Source organism: Poecilia reticulata, linkage group LG14 (genome assembly GCF_000633615.1).
Source record: "Poecilia reticulata strain Guanapo linkage group LG14, Guppy_female_1.0+MT, whole genome shotgun sequence".
Taxonomy (NCBI): domain Eukaryota; kingdom Metazoa; phylum Chordata; class Actinopteri; order Cyprinodontiformes; family Poeciliidae; genus Poecilia; species Poecilia reticulata.
This window is the reverse complement of record NC_024344.1, coordinates 15,167,637-15,181,683: the sequence shown is the minus strand read 5'-3', so window position 1 is coordinate 15,181,683 and position 14,047 is coordinate 15,167,637. Positions and strand designations below refer to the sequence as shown.

Here is a 14,047-nt window from a genome sequence, read left to right as displayed (position 1 = left end):
GCAGTTTTTCTAAAATTATAAATTCATCTTTCTAGTTGAAGGTGTGCTTTCAGTATTTTTCTACTTTTTGCATTCTGATCACATTTAACATGCAAAAAACGTAAAATAAACACACAAAGAGCTTTTATTGGCTGGCAATTGTCTAAACTGCAGTGACAGCTGCATTTCAGACGGTTTAATTTATTTAACAGAAGGTAGGATAAAAGTAAAACTCCACACATCATGAAGTGTTTTAGTTTCCAGGATGTAAACCACTGAATGTCCCTCTTATCGCCTGGGTTTGCTGCCAGCTGACAGCAGGTCTGGTCGGGTCGTCCCGGGTTTCCAGAACTCCCTCAGGGTAGGAACGAATGTGCCATGCTTGGTCTTGTAGTAACGCTTCATGAACAGCTGGGGGAGGTAGAGCACAGGATACACGTTGACGTGTGAGGACTTTGAAATAATGCGTTTGAACTGGCACATCGACAACTTGATAACATACCAGAAAAAAAAAAAACACTGGGACACTCAACGATTTTATATTTTCATGAAGGATTTTGATTTTGAAAATAGTCTTCAGTGTTTAAAAAAAAAAAAAAAAGTGTTCCTTCACATTTTTATTATTTCACAATGCAGTTTCCAGATGCTCCTGATAACCTGAACATAAAGGTTATTGATAAGCTTAATGGTGGCCAGGTTTTTAATAAAGAGCCATTTCATGGACAGATAAATCAACACAGATGAATAATTACTAGAGCAGAACGATCAATGAAAGGAATAATGGATAAATAAGCCCAGCTTGATGGACAGAGAGATTTGGGAAATTAACAAATGGATAAAATCCGATGAAAGTTGATGGAAAGACACAGACTGCTGGGTGAAAGAATGAATAAATGCAAGCACATAGAGAAATGTACATGTTGCAGGTGCATTCAAAGACTGTTGGATGAATGAAAAGAATAAGACGGGTGAAAAGATTTATACAGGGATTGGTAGACAGAAAATTGACTGAACATCTCAAATTATCCCCTCACAAATCGTCCTTTCGGTTACCTAGGAAACATCTGAGGAACCAGGATAGCCGTTCCAGCAAACATGTATATCTGTCTCTGAGAGCTAAAAGACACAAAAAACTGTAAAATTATAAACTACATTTTTGAGGTGGATGGTGGAAGAAAAAAAGAAGTTGACATTTTGGCACCTTTATATAAAAACAAGCATAAAACTTGTCAGACTATTTTCACACATATTTCAATACGGAATTGAAAATATTAATATTTTCAATCCATTTTATCGCACTTTCTATGCACACATTTTTTTTATTATTTGGTGCATACATACCCTCCCTTTGAAGTTCTTAGACGCCTCATCCTCAGAATCTGCTACGTAGTCGTCTCCCGACAGAGAAACGGTTTCTACACACAAACATACAGAGTTAAACATAACGCAGCACAATGGCTGGTCCAGACTTACTGGGACCAGTCAGTTATTTTTCCACCCATATAATGAAGTTATTTAATGAGTTAAATCACCTGCAGGAGTCCCCTGCTGGGAGGAAGAGCTGCTCCCACTGGATAAAACCGGCTGATTTCTGTCAAACAAACAAAGGCTTGGTCAAAAAAATAAATAAAATCCAGATCAAAACAGTGCACTTAAACTCATCTAATTTATGTTATTTAACAGAAAGATGAGCTCAAAGAAACTAGTATGAAAAACATTTTTATTTTTTTCAAATTAATTTAATTAGATTTTACACTCTTGGCAAACATTAAAATGTCCAGGATCGTAAACATCAGTGACTCCTCACAAATGTTTGTATGCAAAGTGTTCTTTAAGCAGAGCTGTACATTTCAGAGATTTTTTAGGGAACAGAAACATGAACATTATCCCACTGAACTGTTGTAAATGTTTCTAACAATTAATGTTTCTAGAAAAATAAAGCTGAAACTGCCAGAGAAACGGCCTCAAAGCTACGGAGCTTTACTTGCGTCACTGAAAATGCGCAGAAACCGTCAAATCAAAACCTTTTGAGATGGAAGTGTGAATAAATGCAACCAAACTAAAAGAAATTCAAACATTTTCCTTTACAATTGTTTATAGCTCAGAAACTAAGACTAAATCTTTTTCTCCCAGTAAAAACGTAGACGTTGTCGTCAGCTTGACCAGATAGTGCTTAGTATGGTGCATTCAATGGACTCAAAAAAAAAAATACATAAATAAAAAATTAAAAGGTTGTTTTTGGTTCCTAATCAATCAGTTTTGATCTTTTGTGTTGATTATTTATGCGCTTCTGGGCGGTGGAATAGAAAACATTTAAAATAGATCTTACGTTTTGTATATTCCCATAATGCCAAAGTTGGCTTTAGATTTCAGAGTATTTGGGTTATTTCTGTGTTTTTGGCATCTGGATTAATTCAAATCAGCGTTATTTCAAAATATATGGCGACCTTTCAAACTTAAAAGGATTATTTTACACTAAGTACTAACATTTTCTTTTGACCTTTGTTCTGTGTTGTTCCTCAAAGATAAAACATGCAATTTAATTAGTAACTGCTATAGGACTTATTTTTTAACTGTTGTTTTTTTTTTTTTTGTAAGCTTCCAGATGATAGAATATTGAATGAAGTTTGGAAAATATAACATCCTCAGTTTTCCTTTCTCCATGCTTATTCAGATTTGGAAAACTGGAAAAGCAAAGTTTTAAATTTCCAGATGTTGGACAAAGTAGAAACCCAATCAATTACTCTGTTCATCGTTACGTTGAAGTGTGATTATCACATTCAAATGATAACAACATGGATCAATAACAGATTATCAACAACAAAACCCAGAATAGAAAAAGTTATTTTAACGGATATTAACAAAGTTTTACTCCGAGAGGCCGACTAGCAGCTTGTTGTTTAAACCTTACTCTTTGTCATCCTTGCCAGGACTTTCAGGCGTTTGACAGCCACTTGTTTGTTTCCACGTTGAGGACTTCTTCTTCTGCTGCTCCTTGTAGAAGGACTTCACTCCTCCTCCAGACAAGCCAACGCTAGCAGAAGAAACTGGCAGTTTTCGGATAATGACTCTGGGATTGCTGCTCAGGCAGGAAGCAAACACAGAGCAAATGGACGGATCTTCAGGCAGGTGCAGCTTTTTGATGCCCAGCTTACTTATATGTCTATTTAGGAGTTCACTGTTGTAGCCGTTGTTTGGTAAAGTTTGAGATTTTTCTTTGGCTTCCGGGTTCCCGTTGATGCTTTTTCCCCCAGATATGACGTCCTCCTCAGAGTCTCTATCTTCTGTGTCTGTTAGCTTGCGTTTCCTTCCTCTGCTTTCATTTGAGGAACTCACGCCAACAGGTTTGGGTTTCTGTTTGACTAAGGTGAATTTCGCATTTGGATCCCGTTGATCGTCTGCCGAGTCTTTTGAGTTGGATTTCTCACCGCCTTGCGAGGTTTGTTTCCTGGCTGGAACGTCGCCGTTAGAAATTACAGGTGTGACCAATGGTGTGGTCGCTCCTGGCCTTGAGCAGTTTGTCTGCTCGGCGGCCGACTGATCCGATGGGACTTTTCCAGATGGAGGCAGAGAGAGAGAAGTGAGGATGGAGTCACCCATGTTTGGAGGGAGAGACGCTGCGAATGGAAACAACACAGAGTAAAAGTCCTGTTAGGATTTAGAGTTTCTACGTATTTTGTCCGGTCAGAATTCCCCTCATTTGAAGAATGAAATCTCAGGAGTTCTTGAAACCAGATTCCTACAGCAAAACTGTTACTGTGGATGGAAAGATACATGGATAGAGATGGATGGTTAAAAAGACAAAAACAACTCTCCAGCAGAGTTGGAAAAACAAAATAACCCAAATATCAAAATAACCATTTTAAAATTGTTCCATGTTTTTATTGAATGGGACATTCAATTGTCTTAGTTTTTTTGAAAACGAAATTCATAAAAAAAATTTAAAAAAATAAAATAAAAAAAGACCTTTTCTTCTTTTGAAGATATCCATTTAACTATACAAGAGACAATTCGGTCAATTTGTTTGGAAAAATAAAATGCTCTCTCCTCCGTTCCAATCCAGTTGGTCAAAACAATAAACCCAAATGCTCCTGATCCTACCTGCTGACTCCAGGTGACCCAGACAAGCCTGATGTTGAAGTAAGATCTTGAGAAGCTGTGGCTGAGTTGCTGCTTGTGCACACTCCTCTAGGACAGGAGGGGCGTCACACAGCCATGACACCGTCTGCAATCACATCGTTTTACTGTCATTTTTACTCTACACCAGCACACGGTAACACCAGAGGTCACATGTGTGTGTGTGTGTGTGTCGATGCCTACCTGAGCTAGGTTGGGAACCGGGAGCAACTGGTCTAGTCGAATCAGAAATTCCCACAACAGCTTCTCCAACTCCTGGTCAAACCTTGGGCCATAATCAGTGGGGAACTGTTCCTGTTAGAGGAAAAACATCGATAATCACCTGCTCACCGTTTCAGGTGGAGCATTGGTGGATGGATACTCACTTTAAAGAAGTGTTCTCTCTCTGCTTCACTTGAAAGCAGCATTTGAACAAAAAAATGGAAACTTTCCACCGTTCTCTGAATTTTCATATCCTTCTTCTGGAAGACAAAGGAACGTAGTGCATGTTTTACATGTAAAACAACCCATTAAAGTAGAAACAACTACAAAACCTGAATAACTAGAAGAGTGGACTTTAAAACTATTGCTTTTGGGGTTTTTTTTTACCGAGACTAGGTTTTTTTTCTTTAAATTAGAAATCTCTACAAGCAAACAAAAAAAAGTCAAAACACAAGTGTTGATGAGCAAAAATATGCTTGCATTGTCTAAAAACAACTGACTTTTATTCTTAACATAAAAAATATTTATTAGAGGTACTTAGTCTGAATATGTGCTTCCCCGAATGAGTAGCTGAAGTACCTTTAGTGCCTTTTTATTTCCTTCATTTACAAAAACAGTTCAACTTATCTGCTTCAACAATTCTGCACAACTCAATTCGCTCAATTAAATGAATAATGCCCATTTCTAATCAAATAAGCAATCCAGGCTGGATTATACTTGGTTGTAGTCAACCTTTATTTCAATCATAAGTGAAATTGAATCATTAGCAGAAAAAAAAAAAAATTGATGTAAATTTGAACTCCATCTCCATACCACAGCTGATCCAGACAAAAGAGGAGCAGGAACACGAATTCTCTCCAGATGCGGTGCGATCACGTCAACGTCTGGTTGTTTGAGACACAACTCTAATATTAACTGGCAAGAAAGAAGAAAAACGGATTAGTAAGAAATGTATTAAACTGAAGATTTATAATTACCACTCATCCTTCAGTGAATAGTCACCCGTGCTCTCAGGCCCAGCACCAGCTTGCCCTGGTGTCGCAGGGTAAGCAGGCCAGGAACGTTCTCACAGGCCGAAGACACAAACTCCTCCACGACCCCGTACTGCATCACATCCCTCTGCTTTAGCACCTTCCAGAGCGCCGCCGACACCAGCCGGACGGGAGGTGCCAAGAGCTGGAGAGCAGCAAAGGGAAGGCTGGCATCTGCAGAGGAAACCAAAGGGTTTACAAATTCAAACTGTAAACCCTGAATGCCCTTATAATTTACAGTACCTAACAAATTCAACCCTCTTTGCACTTTAAAAAAATTATAATTTATCAGAATTTCATGCCACAAAAAAATGATACGTAGATGAAAAACCTTGCACATTTTTTTTTTACCAAAAAAAAAAAATCTAATTCAGATTTTTTTTTTCTCCAAACAAAAACTTAAACGTTGTTCTAACTCATATCATCCACAAATCTTCAAAGAGTGATGGTGATGATGTGAGAAGGAAGGATCTCTGGTAGCAGTCAGCCTTGCAACGAATCTTAAGAGGCCTCCGACTCAAGATTGTTGCTGTATTTTACTGTTATGACATGGTAACAGCTCAAAGTTCAGGCAGGAGAGACGATATTTCACAGCAACATGTCCTTGATGAAACCATCGATTGTTGGCAAAGGACTGATCAGTCACATCAATTGCTCTTGCCACTCCTCTTTCTGTCTCTTCAATGTGTGCCACTCATTTGTATTTGACCCCGTCGAGCCAGGTTTTTCCTGAGACTTAAGAAATGCACACACAAACCTCTCTTCTCCAACACTTGAAATCGGACAACCCGTTAATGAGCCAGTGATTTGATTCAGGTGTGTAGAAGTATGCTAGTAAAATTCGAGCACCTATATGGTGTCTGCTTTAAACGTCCTCATAACTTTATCTCTGGCATATCTGCTGTTCTCCATGGTTTCCATGACACTTTCGTCACTGACATCTTCCAACAAAGTTCTGAGGTTTTTACAGAACCGTTAGTTGCAGTAGAGTGTATTATAGCCATTCAGAACTATCAAAACATTAACTTTGACAAACTTCAACAGTGGTTATCAACGTTAGCGAGCGATAAACATTTAGCACATCTAAATGTTCAGTTTTCCACTTACCATTTTCTTTCGGTTTTCTTGTAGCCATCCCAGGGAATCCGTTTAGCTAAAAAATATATATCTGACGTTAATAAAAGTTAGCTTAGCGGTGTCAAGTTACTGTGGAAAACTGGCGCAGAGCTAATGACGAAGGTTAGCGAACTCAGTCAGCAAACACAACTGTGCTAACTTTAACCGTCTCATGTGGATTTAAAGTACATATCGTGAAACAACAACGGCGCTATTTGTTGTTAATCAGTTACGAGCCAAACTGAACAATTTCTGTCAAAAGTTCCGCCTCTCTGCCTCCCGCCTTCAAGTAGTTGTATCAGTTTGAATAATCTCATCGAATGTGCCGAACGGGCGGTGCGTCCTGGCTCTGTATGCGAAACATGGGCTAAACTTTAAACTCCGCTCGGGTGGGAATTAATGCTTAGCAAATGAGCACACCTAAAATAACTTTCAGGATATGACGTAGTAACTTCACCCGCCAGACCAGCATGATAGCTCACAAACATAACGGGGCTGTAATGTTCACCTAACTATTTTTTTGTGCTACCGCCAATAAATTTAAAGAAAAAGAGGACATAATGGGTCTATTCTTTATTATTATTATTCACTGACCTGTAGATTCTTTTGCTTTGTTTGGTCGGTGGGTTGGTGGGGAGGTAAAAGAAGGAATAAAAAGTATTACGAGGCAATTCAACTAGATTATTACGAATAATCGTGCATACAGTAGAAGGAAATAAAGGCACAAATGTGTTGAGATTTAGATGTTTCTTTTCATAGTTTTCCACCTTGGTTTTGATTGACGGTTTTTCCCAGGTGTTTCTAAGGCTTTACTCAACTTGAATAATAAACATTTCATAAGTAGACTAGAAGCAAGGCAGATAGCTATAAAATGAAAGCATTAAAATATATTAAATCCAAGATTTCTGCCAGTCTCACTTTTGCTTGCCATACATGTTCTGATAGTTTTGAATAAATACATTTTGGAAACACCTAAATATGCCGAAGAACAAGTAACACAAAGCCCACATTGCAAAATTGTTGGACGCCAACATAAGTCTCTCTTTTACACTTAAAATCTCTGTAATGTTGTGCTGATTATGATAAGTGATTTGCCTAAGTCAAAATATCATCTTCAGTTACATAACAGAATATATGTAGGTGTTGATGTAGGTATCAGCAAAAGCAGGTTTTTATCAGATTACTTTGAGATATGACATGTTAATAAATACAAATTACATGGCAGCTGAATTTGATGAAAAACAAACTAAAACCGAAGTCTGCTTGTCCACATTAAAGGGATTCGTCTATCAAATGTTCATTTAAACAAAATATTTGTAAGAGTTTATTAACTTTGCCCTCCCATATCAGTTAACAGAGGTATTATGACCTGCTTGACTTAGTCACAGCCACCATGAACTTTGCCCTTCTCTGTTCTGCTTTTGCATTATTGACCGGTTTGAGGCAAAGTCCAGCTCATGGGTCACACAGACACTTTGTCACACCAAAACACCCGACAAGCAAGACAAGAGAGGAGGAAAGAGAGGAGAATGGATACAACGTCGTCATTCTTCAAGTAAGTTGAAACTCTGCTTTGACTTGTTTCTTATTGACTGATGTCATATAAGGGTTATGATTGATGTATTACTCTGATTTACTGGGAGATCAGAGTCGGACATTATGTGTGATTAAAAAAAAATCTTTGCTTTTTTATTATATAAAGTCAAAATGTCAGAATCTGGGGTAAAATAACAACAACAAAAACATTAACATGATTGCTTTGCTTTCCTCCCTGATTTATCGTCAGGTCTGTGACCAAGCGGGTCTGGTCCCCGCCCCAGCGACCTTTCAGAATCTGCTGCAACAGAAGGGAGACCAAGAAAGGGATCACTGCAGGAACCCTGGAGGAGCTGAAAGAGAGGGTGAGGACAACATCAGTAGCCTAATAATAGCATGAATTATGATGAAATTAAGAGCTAAAGAAAGCCTTTAGATTTAAATGAACCTAAAATGAATTATTTGTTTCATCTACGACACAGTTTTGCGAAAATGTTAGGACATGTGTTCTTTCAATATATTTATGCAAATATATATTAAGTCTACATTTAAGCCAGAATAACACACTGAACACACAACTTCAACTGACTCCCAGCTGCAGCTGTGAGTCAGTTTTTAAAAATATTTCATCAGATTTGAATGTAGTTTCCCTGCCTGGCTTAAACACAACAATTGTGCATCCCGGTTGGTATTCACAGTTTATATTTTCAGGATTTTTGGTGATAATTAAACTGAACCTCAGTGTTAAGTTCTTCCTAACCGAGAGTTATAATGCCGTCTGTTAGGTGTGCCAGGCTTTGTTGCTGACCATTTCTGCAGCATCTGTGTACCTGGTTTGTGAGGAGGACGGTACAGAAGTGGACTCTGATGAGTTCCTCATGACCTTACCGGACAACACCGTGCTCATGGCCCTAGAGCCAGGACAGACGTGGAAACCGCAAGCGGTAAGTCAGATGCAATTCTGGAGGCTCCTAGTATCTCTTTATATGCTAGGTTTTATTTTTTTTCCAACATCCAACATCACTTTTAGGTTTGATCACTTTTAGGTTTGACCGCTTGGTTTCTGTCTCCACAGGGTGCAGTTGTGCTTAAAAACCACGACAAGCCTCGCACCGGCAGAGACATAGCACGAGTCACCTTTGACCTTTACAAGATAAGCCCCAAGGATGTGTTCGGCTCACTGAGTGTGAAGGCCACATTCCAAGGCCTGTACTCTGTGAGCGCCGACTTTCAGTGTCTGGGGCCCAAGAAGGTCCTCAGGTAAGTGGGTCACGGATGCTATGAAGTGGCACCTCCTCACCCGTAAATCTTTCCAAACCCAAAAAGGGTGTTAGGATCATTTATTTAAAGAAAATTACAGTTGAATTATTTAATTTTCCAAACTCTTTCTTGGTGTTGGTAATGTTTTTTTAACTCATGAAACAGTTCTCAATAGCTCTCAAAAGGTTACGAAGATTAATCCAAAGGTTGTGACAGACAGCGTAGAAATAGTTTTTCCATAAGAACAATAGACTTTTCATCTTTTCTGTGTAACAAAAAAAGCTTATTATTGTGTTTCTAAGATATTAAATGCTTGAACATAGCACTTTTCTGAGTTAATTTCAAAATTGAGCTTGTTCTCTAGGTGTTAGGATATTCAAATTAGATTTTTGCTGACGTCACAAAGCTACATCTGTCGTTAGACTTTCTCAGGCTCGTACAAATCTTACATGTACATTAGTAAGCAATCTAAAGCTGATAGCTGTGTAACGTTGATCGTGTTTTCAGGGAAGTGCTGCGTCTCGCCTCCACCCTCCTCCAGGCTGCTGGGCACCTGCTTATCACCTCTGCGTCCATGATCCGCCGCGTCATCGAAGGCACTGAGCTCTGGCAGCCGCAGAGGGCCGAGTACGCAGCCACCTGGCATTAAAACCCTGACCCACAATGAAAATGTTTTGACTTTTCCCCTACAATTGGACATTTAACTGGTTAGCAGTTTTACAAATATGATTTCCTCCTTAAGGCAATCAGAAACAACCACACAGTATCAATGGATGCATAATTTTGTATTTTTAATGAGTGAGTATTCATTCTTTTAGAATAACTTGAAGGTGTTTATGATTGCTTTCCATGTCACAGTAAGAAACGTGGCCTTATCACAATCAGACGTGTGATCAAGCAGCGACCCAACAAAACTTATCAAGACCTTGGTGTTTGACCTCAGGGATCTTTTGAGGCCTCCATGTTGACTACATCTTTTACAATGATTTGTGGCATGACAGTATTTCTTAAAACTAAAAGTGAAAAACAGGTTGGAGTGGAAAAAAAAGCAACAGTCAGAGCAGCACTATGTAGCTTAATAAGAAAATAAATGCTACATTATTGTTGAAGCTTTTGGAAACAATTTTGTGCAATATATTTTTTATGTAATATTCTTGAAATGTCCTATTTTTTTAAATTGATTTTCTCTGTAAATGTATCTTGTAATGTGGTGCTTGAAGTCAATTTACCAAATTAAAAATGTTAGCATTCACCTAAATGAATCAAAAATATGCGTATGGTAAATACATGCAAGTAACTGATTAAATCTTTAATTCACTTTAGTCAAAATGTTATTTCGGTAAACCAAACCAAGAGGGCGTGTTTACATTTATTATGAGGTCTTTAATTTAATGTTAGCAAATCCCTAAATAATTTTTCGCTTTGTTCTTATTCTGACATTGAGATAACCTGAATGTTTTTTGTTATCCTAACCGTGTAGTTGGATTTACATCGGGGATTAAGAAACATTAAGGTTATGTGTCACTTAATGAAATATACCTACATTTCTGCTGCACTTGTTTAGCTCTGCCGTGTTCAGAAGGGAATGTGTAAATAATTTTGAGTTGGAAAGAAACCCATCAACGTTTAGGGGTTTTTATTCAAAAGGACTTTTACTTGAATTAGTATATACATAATAAAATTAAATTAAATTTACAGCTCAAACACTAACATAAAGTTGCACCTCAGCTGCAACATTTCAACACAAACAAACCCAGCCACAAAAACTGAAAGTATAAGAACAAAACAAAGATTTAAAGATCCTGATGGAAATCTTTTTCTCAAGTCCTTAAATAAAAACCCAACAGAACAAACTGTTCACGTGTTAGAAAAGGCTTTTTCTGCACTTTCCTTCTCAGCCTGCAATAATCCAGACCGCGCCGTCATTCAGTTTCTTCTTCCAGCAGTCCCTTCACCAGGACGTTTTTGTATTGCCGGTACCTGATGTTGGCCAGTATCTCGTTGTACTGCTCCTCCGTCATCCAGCGAGGTTTGGATTTTTTTATCGAGTAACGCCGGTCACCGAACCACTGCACCAGATGGTGGCGCTGTATGCCCACCAGCCGGGTCAGCATGCTGTACTGCTCGGCGTCGGGGTACTGGAACTCCAGGAAGGCCCTCCTCAGCATCAGCAGCTGAGACTGCGTCTTCAGTCTGCTGCGGGGACGCAGCACTGCCCCTTCTGCCAAAAGAACGTCCTCCTGACTGTTCCCAGCGGTCGGACTGCTGGCAGTGAGAAAGTTGTTTTCGGCCTTAACGAGCTCCTTTAGTTCATCCACTTCGGAGACATCGTTTTCCTTTGCCGGTTCAGAAGACAGAGCTTCCTCCAGACAGGCCAGTGCGTGGGAGTTCTCCTCCAAGCTGCTCTTCAGCGATGTCATCCTTCTGCCCTGCAGGTCTGACTGGGTCTCTGTTACGGGAACGGCGGTAGAGGTTTGGGCTCGAGGCTGGAGAACGACGGAAGAGAAGTCAACAAACGGGATTTCAGCCTCGACAAGAAGATTCTCGTAGGCGTTTTTAACTGGGCTGGAGATCAGTTTTGTGTGTGCTCTTCTTTTTATCTTGGAGACATATGCTCCTTCCCATGTGCTGGATGTTTGCTCCTCATTCTCAGATATATCCATTTTTGCTCCTAGTTCTTCTGCTTGATCGGTGATCCACTCGACATCTCGTTTCATTCTTTTCCTTCTCATGTTTGACATGACTCCCTGTCTTCTGAACTTTTCTGGAGTGGCGGCTTCGTCCTCCATTGCTCTTCTCCCCGTTTCTTTTTCCGTCAGTCTCTCCTGCTCCATATTCCAATTCACCTTTCGTTCCATCAAAGACGTCTTCTTGCTCTTTACTTGGTCGTCCTTGACCAAGTCTTGGAACTCCTCATCTCCTTCCTCGTCTTTGCGATTGGAATTCAACTTGTTCCAGATCTCCCTGATGTCCTTGTAGTCCCAGCTAATGCCGTAGCGAAGCCTCTGCGCTATAAACCACACCTTCACCTGGTCTGGATGCAGGGAGCAGCGCTGGGCTAGAGCATTAGTCTGTTTGCGTGTCAGATAGGGGGACCTGCTAAAGGCACTTTCGAGGTCTGCCACTTTATCCGTCTGCACGTTAACTTCATTTGCATGAACCCACAACACCCTTTTATCCTCAGAGAGCAGGGGGAGACAGATGCGGGCGCTCCACAGAGGCACTGCGATGCCCAACGCCGACTGGCTGCCTTCAAGAGAACTGGGGGTCTGTATGGGTTTGATGTTCGTTCTGTCAGCAAGTTGCCTCATCGTAGTCAACTTCTATGCAAAGTAGACAAACGGAGAGGTTAGAAACATACAGAATGTGAACTAATTTGAGTTTACTATTTTCTGAATCAGTGGGCAAAATCAATCTGACTCTAGTTGTCCGAAGCACAATAACTGCTCAAATTGTTTATGAGACAGACCAACCTTTGCACAGGTCACAGTCTAGTCTGCGTAATGACCTTTAGCAATGTCAGGCTGTACCCATTTGGTGAAGGAGACGGTTAATTTTAAGAAAAAATTACAATGTGAAATATTTATGTTTCAGCATCTTTTTGAATGTTTTTGTTTTCACTTTTGTGTTCTTCAACACTCATCTGTACTACAAGTAAAGTCGAAATAAAGAATAAATTCATAGATATATTTTTACTTTGAGTTCTGAAAAGTTAAGTTGTTGAAAGTTAGGAAACTCAAGTGGTCCAGACATGTTATTTAGTGGCCCTTATAGTATGTTTGAAGGATGGATTAATTGAGTTATTTATGGATGGCTGGAACATAAATTAATAAGCAGACGGATGGACAGCTAGATGATCAATGGATTAATATATGTATGAGTGGAGAGTTTGACAGGTTTATGGGTGAACAGGCAGACCGATGAAGCACGGATGGCCAATTATGGATGCAACTTTTAGCGACTGGATTAAGAACACGTTATTTCCATACACATGGAAGCCAGAAAAATGTCAACATCAGATTTGAGACTGCCAGACTATAAGGAAACCTGTATGTTGATATTGAAACGTATATCTGAGGGCGAAAAGCAGAAGGGTTTAATATCTACCCACCAAAATACATTGGGATTATAAATACAATGGCGAAGAGAGTAGAAATTGAATAGTAGTTTGCTTCAATAGTTAATTGTGTTGGTTTTGACCGCTGTGTTTATCCTAAAAACAACGCTAATTGTTGTTTTTAGGATAACTTCTTACAACATCGCATATTTCTGCTAATCCTTTAATCTGTTAGCTTGAGCGCGGGCGTATTTCAATTATCATTTAGCTAGCCGAAGCCTCGTTAGCTTTAGCCACTAACGGCTGTCCTGCTAAGATTTGAGCCTCTCAGCACTATCTGCTTACCTTTATAGAACACAAAAAGTTTATCTTACCTATTTGTTTTAGGTTGGATTTTCTACTTCCTTCAACCGGGTCAAACTAAAGTGGGAAAATATGTCCTTTAGCTCCTGCTAATCTTTTAAACCACCTTAAGAGATTCACATGATCAACAGCAACTGGGATGTCCTCTCACCAGCCGCAAAATCAAGTGAGCTAGTGCTGCTCACATTGTAATTTTCGCTTAAAATTAATTTTTTTTTTAAATCAAAGGAGGAAAAAATTTTATGGTTAGTTCTCTGCGATATCAAACAGTTAATGTCACAATTTTATTAGAAATATAAGTCCTAACTTTAACCCAACTTTAACACTGTAGAAGTTGGTCTTCTAAAAATTACGTTTAATTTTTAGA

General features: G+C 39.2%; 3 protein-coding genes across 5 annotated transcripts; 1 reads left to right on the top strand and 2 right to left on the bottom strand.

Moving 5' to 3' along the window:
* Positions 1-101: 101 nt before the first annotated feature.
* tinf2 (TERF1 (TRF1)-interacting nuclear factor 2) lies at positions 102-6,762 on the bottom strand. 3 transcript variants are annotated; one of them, XM_008427996.2, is made up of 11 exons: positions 6,456-6,762; positions 5,320-5,522; positions 5,131-5,232; positions 4,482-4,577; positions 4,300-4,410; positions 4,081-4,204; positions 2,891-3,596; positions 1,512-1,570; positions 1,321-1,394; positions 1,033-1,095; positions 306-390 (listed from the first exon to the last, which is right to left on the bottom strand). In XM_008427996.2, the coding sequence occupies exons 1-10, from the start codon at positions 6,481-6,483 to the stop codon at positions 1,033-1,035; spliced, it is 1,566 nt and encodes a 521-aa protein (XP_008426218.1). In that variant the 5' UTR covers positions 6,484-6,762; the 3' UTR covers positions 306-390. The 3 variants fall into 3 exon arrangements, with proteins under 3 accessions (XP_008426217.1, XP_008426219.1, XP_008426218.1); XM_008427995.2 differs by lacking the exon at positions 1,033-1,095 and having other exon boundaries at positions 102-390; positions 6,456-6,756; XM_008427997.2 differs by lacking the exons at positions 1,033-1,095; positions 6,456-6,762 and adding an exon at positions 6,106-6,428 and having other exon boundaries at positions 102-390.
* A 1,062-nt stretch (positions 6,763-7,824) lies between these two features.
* On the top strand, positions 7,825-11,038 carry cideb (cell death inducing DFFA like effector b). The gene is made up of 5 exons (XM_008427993.2): positions 7,825-8,019; positions 8,251-8,365; positions 8,786-8,944; positions 9,076-9,260; positions 9,768-11,038. The coding sequence occupies exons 1-5, from the start codon at positions 7,922-7,924 to the stop codon at positions 9,907-9,909; spliced, it is 699 nt and encodes a 232-aa protein (XP_008426215.1). The 5' UTR covers positions 7,825-7,921; the 3' UTR covers positions 9,910-11,038.
* On the bottom strand, positions 10,880-13,852 carry homezb (homeobox and leucine zipper encoding b). The gene is made up of 2 exons (XM_008427994.2): positions 13,692-13,852; positions 10,880-12,583 (listed from the first exon to the last, which is right to left on the bottom strand). The coding sequence occupies exon 2, from the start codon at positions 12,569-12,571 to the stop codon at positions 11,183-11,185; it is 1,389 nt and encodes a 462-aa protein (XP_008426216.1). The 5' UTR covers positions 12,572-12,583; positions 13,692-13,852; the 3' UTR covers positions 10,880-11,182.
* Positions 13,853-14,047: the final 195 nt, after the last annotated feature.